The sequence below is a fragment of the Bubalus bubalis genome, chromosome 24, assembly GCF_019923935.1.
Source record: "Bubalus bubalis isolate 160015118507 breed Murrah chromosome 24, NDDB_SH_1, whole genome shotgun sequence".
Classification (NCBI taxonomy): domain Eukaryota; kingdom Metazoa; phylum Chordata; class Mammalia; order Artiodactyla; family Bovidae; genus Bubalus; species Bubalus bubalis.
Window position 1 is genome coordinate 7,549,054 of NC_059180.1, and position 8,871 is coordinate 7,557,924.

Below are 8,871 nucleotides of genomic sequence, written 5' to 3' on the forward strand. Positions count from 1 at the left end.
CTGCCCTCTGCTTTCTGTTCCCTTCATGAGACAGCCCTGAACCAACCTGTTCACACAGTTCCAAGCACATGCACGCACACACACACACAGCCTCAGCCAGCTGGAGGGCTGGGCCCCACTCCCTGAAGGCTACTGAGGGGCCCTGACAGTCCTCTGTGACACTGCAGACCCGAGCGTCAGTACTGCTGAAGCTCCCAGGCTTCCTGTGGCGCCCGTGGACACAGCCCAGCCCTGCTCCTGCACCCTGACCAGGGGGTGGGGGCTCTGGCCACCATCTGGCCAGGTGGGATGGGCACAGAGCTGCCCAGAACACACTTAGGCCAACCTCAGTTCTGACACTTACTAGCCGTGTGACCTGCGGCGAATCACTGAACTTCTCTAGGCTTCAGCTTTCCCGTCTGTAAATAGGGATGTCACTGGTCTCTCTCCCATAGCATAACTATGAAGATTAGATGACAGGTGTTAGCCGCTGTTGCTGCTGCTGACAGATACTGCCGTCCTGACCACTCCATGCTGTCTCAATTTAATAACACTTTTTCATATTCCACTGGGACTTCCCAGGTTGCACCAGTGGTAAAGAACCCGCCTGCCAATGCAGGAGACTTGGATTCGATCCCTGGGTGGGGAGGATCCCCTGGAGAAGGAAATGGCAACCCACTCCAGTATTCTTGCCTGGAAAATCCCATGGACAGAGGAGCCTGGCGGGCTGCAGTCCTCGGGGTCCCAAAGTCGGACATAACTGAGCGCATGCACACACATACATACACTCATATCCCATCAGTTTTAAGAAGTTTTAAGGAGTTTTCAGACCATATTCCAAATTCACTAGAATGACCTCTGTGGAGGATTCATCCAAACTGTTGAAATCCAAACAGTTCTTAACCGGAAGCACAGTGATTAATAACACGTAACCTCAGAGAGGAGCAGGCGAAGCACAGACAGCCCTGGTAGAGCAGACAACTCAAAATCCAGGAATCACCCCCATTTACCTTGCAGCCCACTCTGCACACCCTCAGGTGATAGTTGCACCCGAGTCCCTGAGCCTGCTCTCAGCCGGCTCCCCACCGCCCTCCTAACCCTATTCCACAGTGAAGACACATGAACAGCGTATGTCCACCCCTCACCTCCCCCCAGCCGCTGTGCCTTCTGGGGTGGGCTGAGCGATCCCGAGCTCTGAGCTCTGCTCCAGCCACTCCTCCATTCCTGGGTCAGGCCCCACCTCCTCCAAGATCTGAAAGTCCTACAGGCTTTCTCAAAGCTCCTTCTCTTCTCCATCCCCCAACTTCTCACTCACTCCCCACATTTTTTCAAGACTATGGCCCATGGATCACTGCCTTCCTGCCTTCCTCCATGCCCACGTGCTGCCGCATCCAGGGGAATGTTATGACCCCTCTGACCTGTCCAGCACCCGAGCCACAAGTGTTTGACCCCCTCAACCCTTGGTTCCCCAAATTTCATCATCACCCATAACTGCTCTGCCTCTCAAAGCTTAAATTCAGGTGCCTCCTCACTGATCTGCCCATCTTTCCACATTTGTCTGTTCATCCCAGTGGGCCCGGACGGCCTCCCGAGCTGGGATAACCCCTCCCAGGCTCCCCCCAGAAGCACACCCTCTCCTGCTCTCTCTCCTTCCTCAGACCCCCTGAACCCGCTGGCTGCAGCACTCTATCACACAACTCTCCACTCTTCACCCTTCTGCAAACCCCAGCCTGGGGGCAGTGTCCTGCCCGTCTTCACACAAAATCATCCTTGGCACCTGGGACCCACAGGGGTTGGTGCCACCTCAGATCCATCTCTCCCCTTTCAGCAGGGTCTTCTGTGCTTCTCCCCCCCCACCATCCCTCCCCTCCACCCCCACCACCGTCTCTCTCCCACCTCTCTCCAAGACTCTGTTCCCAGCTCTTCAGAGCTGCCTTTCCTCCTGCCTTCGTACTTCATGAAGAAAACCAAGGCCATCAACTCTCCCCACCTCAGTCCCTATAAGTGTGTCTGGGTGTCTACCCCCCATTTCCCTCCCTCCCGCCCACTCCTGGCCCATCTCACACACATCACCTGGAGCACCAGCTGTCTGTCTCCTCCCTTCTCAGCTTGGAAACATCAGCTCCCTCTCGTCTTTAAAGGCCCACCGTCAGCCCTGGACTTCCCTTCTAGAAGCCATCCTGTGTCTCACTTTTCCTTTACAGTTCGGCATCTTAGAATAGTAACTCCTGCCCACTACCTCCATTTTCTCATCTCATGTTCACTATTAAACCCACTGCAGTCTGGGTTCTCCTCTCACAACTCCGCTATATCTGCTCACCATGGTCTCCAGTTTCGCCCTAATCACTTAGCACCAGGACATCCTGGATCCTTGTCGGACTTTGATTTTTGTAGCACTGTCTCGGGGACCCTCCCTCCCCACTCATCCCTTCCTCACCACCGTCTCCTGGTTGGCCTCCCATCCCTCTGCATCCTTCACGGCTGCTGCCTCCTGCCTATCATCTGCATGTGAGTGTTTTCCAGGATTCCTTCTCCGCCCTTCTCTGTCCGTCAGTTCGTCAGGGTCATTGACTTTACTACGAGTTCTATTCTAGTGGTTCCAGGTTCCGCTCTCCAGCTTAGACCATTCTTCTGAGCTTCACACCTGTCTTTCTAACTGCCTACAGACCATCTCGTTGTGGATGACCCAGAGAGCCCTCAGACTCCACGTTTCCAAGATGACCCCTCATCCTCTCCCCTTAATCTGCTCCTCCCACAGTACCCAGTCCAGAGACACCAGTGCCCCCTTCACCTCCCACGCCTGAGGCCAGGGAGCCGTCCCCAGCTCCATCTGCTCTAGTCCCTCGCTGAGTCGATCCCCAAGCCCCATCAGTTCTGCCTCTCACAGTGAAACCATCTGTGTGCTTTTCTCCAACCCCGTCACCACTGCCTTCGTCTACATCTCTGTCCTCCTTCCCTCCCCACTGAGCATCTTCCCTCCAGTCCTTCGTCCTCCGTCCATCCTCCAAGCCACTGCCAGGTAGCCTTTAAGAAACAGAGAGCTCATCACCTCATTCCCTTGATTGAATCTTTGTGTCTCTTCCCCCTGCTTTCAAGGTAAAGTCCAAATTTGCAGCCTCCCCTGGCCACCCATCTCTCCAGCTTTAGGTCCAGCATCTCCACTCCCCCTCCTCCACATGCATGCACCCACACGACACACTCTGACCATGCTGTTTCCTACCTGTGTCTCTGCACACACTATTCCTGCTTTCTGGAGTGGCCTCCTGCCGTCTTTTATCTCACTCCAGTTTTTTTCTGCTTAATCCTTCTTTGTCCTTCAAGATTCAGTTCAAACATCATGTCCCCTGGTTGCCTCCCCCATGCCCTCCCCAGGCAGGGCTGAGTGCTCCCCCTCAGAGCCTGCCTCCATGGGGTGCCTGTGTGCACCCCGCTGGGGTCATCTCTCTGTATACTTCTCAGTGTCCCCACTGAACCATGAGTCACGCAGGGACACACAGGGACCTCCCCTTACAGCAGAGCAGGTCCTTGATGAGTGTGTGCTGGGTTTCAGAATGGTTCTAGTCCAAGCGTTTTGAGATGCTCTCAGAAGAGCAGGGAGCTGCCACGATCCACGCAGAAGTAACCAGGAGTGGACGGTGTGCCGTGGAGCAGGGGTGTTGGGCGGCCTGGGCGGGTCTCCCCGCTGGGCCCGCCCCTCAGTCTGATGTCTCTCCCTCCCTCAGCCTACATGAAGCGGCGGCACAGCTCGGTCAGCGACAGCCAGCCCTGTGAGCCCCCGTCCGTTGGCATCGACTACAGCCAGGGCGCCAGCCCCCAGCCCCAGCACCAGCTGAAGAAACCCCGAGTAGTGCTGGCCCCCGAAGAGAAAGAAGCTCTGAAACGAGCATATCAGCAAAAGCCATACCCGTCACCAAAAACCATCGAAGAACTCGCCACCCAGCTCAACTTGAAAACCAGCACCGTCATCAACTGGTTCCACAATTACAGGTATGGTCCTGCTCTCAGCCCAGTCAGTCACAGCTCTGCGGGAACGCACATCCAGCCCTCAGGAAGAGACCAGCCATTCACTGCGCATGGGAGGGCATTCTGGGGGCTGAGAACTTGGTATTCAGTTAGTTGGCTTTTTCTTTTTATTGGCATTTTAAACTCCCAAAGATGGAGAGTCATACAGGTAGAGACAATCCGTGTCTTCTGTAACCAGAAAAAGTCTCTTCTCAGTGCTATCGTTGAAAAGGTAGAGTGTATGGGACTTCCCTGGCGGTCCAGTGGGTAAGACTCTGCTTTCAGTGCAGGGAGTGTAGATTCAATTCCTGGTTGGGGAACTAAGATCCCACATGTTATGCAGCATGACCGAAAAAAAAAAAATAGTTGGAAAAAAAGGGGAGAGTGTAGTCATTCTTGGTTCCACAATAGTGAGCGTGTATCTAGGGATTTTCTTATGCTTTCTCAAGGTCTTTTCTAGTGGTGTTTTCCAAATTAGTTTGATTCATTTTGTAATTAAATAAATGAAGTAGTGTAAGACCCTTTCTTTGGGGAAAGTCATGAGTTCTTGAAGATTTATTGAGCATCTACTAGGTCCACAGACACTGAGCTACAGGTTTTAACTAGCACTGTATCACTTGATCCTCACAACTATATAAGATACAGTCCTGACCACATTCTATAGATGAGAACATAAAGCTCAGAGGGGTTAACTAACTTACCTGAGCAGGGAAGGGCCCAGCGCACTCGTGCAGAAAAAGGGACAGGGTAAAATGTTTGGATTAGATAATGGAAATCCACTGACAGGTAATGAATTGTTGATCACCCGTATAACCAAGACTCCCTGCTGCTAGAAACGGAGAATTCTCAGTGGTCTGATGGAGAATCAGGCCCATTGAATGCCGTGTACATGGCCATCTCAATCGCTGGTTCCTGTCATAACATCATTTTCTCTCAGGCTCAACAGAACGGGGTAGGTGCTCCTGGGATACCAAGGCGACAGGTGCTTGTGAAGAGTCAGTGCAGGTGAGCAGCGGGCAGCAGAAGAGCCCAGACAGCCAGGGGCCAGAGGGAGGAGTTGTGTCTCAAAAGTGGCCCTGCCTTATCAGATAGGTTCTGCTGGAATTTCTGACAGGGCCCAACGAAACTTCCAGGTTCTGAACAAACTGGAAAATGCTTAAATATTAGATGGGAGCCAAAATAATACCTTTATCACCAATGAAGGCTATGTTAACAGATATAGCTTAGTGTGAGAGCCAACTAGACCTACCGCTGCTACTGCTTAGTCGATTCAGTCGTGTCTGACTCTGTGCGACCCCATTGACTATACCCTGCCAGGCACCTCTGTCCATGGGATTCTCCAGGCAAGAGTACTGGAGTGGGTTGCCATGATCTCCCCAAGGGGATCTTCCTAACCCAGGGATTGAACCTGGGTCTCCTGCATTGCAGGCAGATTCTTTACCACTGAGCCACTAGGGAAGCCCAATAGACCTGCTACCTGACTCTTAAAACCAGGCCAGTTTATCCATCAAGGCAGCACTGGCCCCAGGCAGGCCTCACCATGTGTGGGCTGGCTCCCAAGAAGACAAAGAAAGTACATGAGCTGAGCACAACCAGCTTATTCACTCCTAAATTTACCAATCAGATAAAAACAGAAGCAGAGCGAGGTCAGCAGTTGCAAGAGTGGAGCTCCCTCTACACGGAAGGAAACTTCAAGAGCAGTAAACAAGTACAGTGAAGGCGAGTGAATGGAAACGTGGGCAGAGGTTCCCCAGAGCCTCTCCTTGCCAGGTGTTATGCAATCCTGTTTTCACTTTCCAGACACAGAGGTGCATTTGAATGTGCGCTTTCAAGTCTTCTTCAAGTCACATCCAATTTAATGAAGTATCCTAACCCTGGACAGGAGGGGCATGAAGCTGTAGACTGCTGAAAATCTGGGTAAAGGAGCTGTCAGTCACACAAAACATCTCCAAAGCCGTTTCTCCCCGCCCTGCTGGGAGCCACCTTTTTCCCAGATCCCCCTGCAGGCCTCAGTTGAGAGGCAGTGACTTCCTCCTGGCCAGGGCACACGCTCTTCAGGTTTCCCAGCTGGCCTCCTGACCCCCATGGAAATGCCATCACATGATGGTCAGCTGGTCATTGTGGAGATGCCTGATTTGAGCATTTAAACAAATCCAACTATAGAGAAGGCGGAGATGGGAAGAAGAGCCATGGAACCTCAAAGCTTAGTCATGAGCTCAGATCCAGACCTAGAGTAGATGGGTGCTCAATAAATGCTGTCAAATACACTCCACAACAAAGCAGGCTGGTAAGTCCAGTGGTAGAACCAAGGGCAGAGACCAGTCTCACCTGCAGAAATCTGGATGAATATCCTAGAAGAGGTATGATGTGTGCAGGGTATTGAAAGAACTGAACTAGAGAAGAATTTTATAAGTCACAGAATAGGTTGGATAAGAAGTGGCATCAGGTCACTAGGAATGGCATAAAGCCCAAAGAACTGAAGTCCCTCACCTAAGACCACCCAAAGGAAAAGTCCAGAGATTCCAGCTGAGCCAGCCCTCTCTCCACGGCTTCAGCTCTTCCCTTAAATGCTCAAGACAGACCAGCTCACCTGGTAGGTCCTATAGCACTTCACATAAGGATGAGCATACAGCAGCACACAGGCACTGAATGTGTTTAATTCCTAAACAAGAAAGCAGTTACTTTTTTAAAAAAAGTTTATTTATTGTTTATTTGTTTGGGGCTGGGCTGGGTCTTCGTTGTAGTTCGCGGGCTCTTTGTTGCTGTCTGTGGGCCTTCTCTAGTTGTGGTGTGTGGTCCCTAGTGCGCCTGGGCCTCAGTACTCGTGTCACAGGGGGTTGGTTGCCCTACAGCATATGAGATCTTAGTTCCTGGACCAGGGATCGAACCTGTGTCCACCTGCTTTGGCAGGCAGATTCTTAACCACTGGAGCACCAGGGAAATCCCTTCCTTTTTTTTTTTTCCAAGATATTTTTATTACTTGGTACTAAGAATTTTTTTATAAAGATTAGAAATATAGGAAAACCTAAAACCATCTAGTAAAAATAGCTATATTTGACTATATGAAAGCAGAAAATAACAGGATTCAAGATATCAAAAAGTCCCAAAACAAACACAGCAGACTGGGGAAAAGTGAATATTTTACAATACATGTAATAAAGTGTTCCTCTGTCCATTTTTATAGGAATTGATTTTTAAAATCCTACTGAACAATTAGTAAAGAATATGAATAGGCATTTCATAGGAAAAGAAATAGGTACTGCTAATATATGAAAAAATGATCAATTAGATTAATAGTTTAGAAATCTAAAATAAAAACAACATTCCACTTTTTTGTTACCACTTGGCAAATCTTTGAACGTGTCCCAGTATCTGGTGAAGATGCAGAAAAGTGGCAGAAATATAGTATTTGTAGGGGAGTGGATTATTACTAATAATTTAGAAAGTGATTTTGCAGTTTCTATTAAAATTAAATAAGCACAGATCTTTTGGCCCAGCCATCTCACTTTTGAGATTTTTATCCTAGAGAAATAATACACCAATTTTTAAGGACCTGTGGTCAAAAAGGCAGTTTCTTAGGTTCTTTCCGCAGGAGTTAAACAGAAGTCGATTTAATTTTTTCTGCACCACTCGAACCCATAGGGAGTAAATGCTTGGGGTTGATTTTTACCCCCATCAAAAAATAAACAAAATTTTACTTCCTCTTCTTTTACTCTAAGGCCATCAGAAGTATTCTAAGGTGACCATTTACCCAGGAACACCAGAACAACATAGCCCAGGCAGGACACCTGCTCTCCTGGAGAACAGGTCCACCCAGCAGAAACTCTTCCAAGCCCTAAAAACCACAGCATTCTGTCAGCCTTGCATGACTTGTCTGAAAACCAGATTTGCTTCTGGGACCTGGTCTTTCTAGACCAAAAGATAATCTTCCTCAGGGACACAGAGACTAGTCTAGGCTGAGAAGGGTGACGCCTCTTATCTGCTAAGTGCGTAACATGTGCCAGTCCCTGAGCCAAGAACTTTATAGATGTTATTTCATATTTCCTCCCACCTGCAGTTGAATTCAGAGCTGCCAGCCCCATTTTACACGTCATACATGTAAATGTTTAAACGTCATACGTGTAATTCTAGCCAGTGAGGGTCACAGCCTCCATCCCAGGTCTTGGACATGAAGTTGTCCCTCCCGGTCCCTCAGCCCTTCTGTCTCAGCCTTAGCACTTATAACAAGGACTTTGTCATTCAAAAGGTAGCTGGGTGGTAAAAATAGAAAAATAGTTTTTTTTTTTTGGTCTACTTTGTGTCCCATATTTAATATTTCATCGTGGTGGTCCAGTGGTTAAGACCCCATCCTGCCACTGCAAGGGGGCGTGGGTTCTGTCCCTGACTGGGAAACTAAGATCCCACATGCCATGTGGCGTAACCAAAAAAAAAAAGAAAACGACAACAAAAAAACCCAACATTTAGTCATAACATCTCTGCAAGGAAGACACTCTTTTCCATACTTTTCTGATAAGAAAACTGAAGCACAGAAAGCTTAAGGAATTTGTCCAAGTTTTGTAGCTAGTAATGACAAGCCAGATTTCAAACCCAGGTTTGCCTGGTTCCAAAAAGCCTATGCTCTATTCTGAGCCAGGCTGCCCCTGGGATTCCGGTTAGTCCATGATGGACCTGTGGCCTGGATCAGACCAAAGCCTTAGCTGCCCATCTAGCCTTCCCCAGCCAGGGTGGAATGGGATTGAGTGTTCACCTTAGTGGGTGTTTTTTAGCTGTTAAGGGGCTTGAAGTCCAGCAAAGTGCAGGTTCATCCTCCTAGCAAAGTGCCCAGGGATCTGTTGATGGGAATTACCATTTCACAGGCTCCCAAAGTAGCCCCCAGGAAGGAGGAAAGTC

At 49.5% G+C, this 8,871-nt stretch overlaps 1 protein-coding gene across 12 annotated transcripts in view; it reads left to right on the forward strand.

The window, feature by feature from the left end:
* The window catches only part of CUX1 (cut like homeobox 1), a 360,547-nt gene that overhangs the window by 324,288 nt on the left and 27,388 nt on the right, over positions 1-8,871 (forward strand). For 9 of the 12 annotated variants that reach the window (XM_044936115.2, XM_025275401.3, XM_025275402.3 and 6 more), the window contains one exon: positions 3,702-3,966. The exons of the other annotated variants lie outside the window; for them this stretch is intronic. In XM_044936115.2, coding sequence (XP_044792050.1) covers positions 3,702-3,966 — 265 coding nt within the window. The remainder of the gene's footprint in view (positions 1-3,701; positions 3,967-8,871) is intronic. 12 annotated transcript variants of the gene reach the window in all.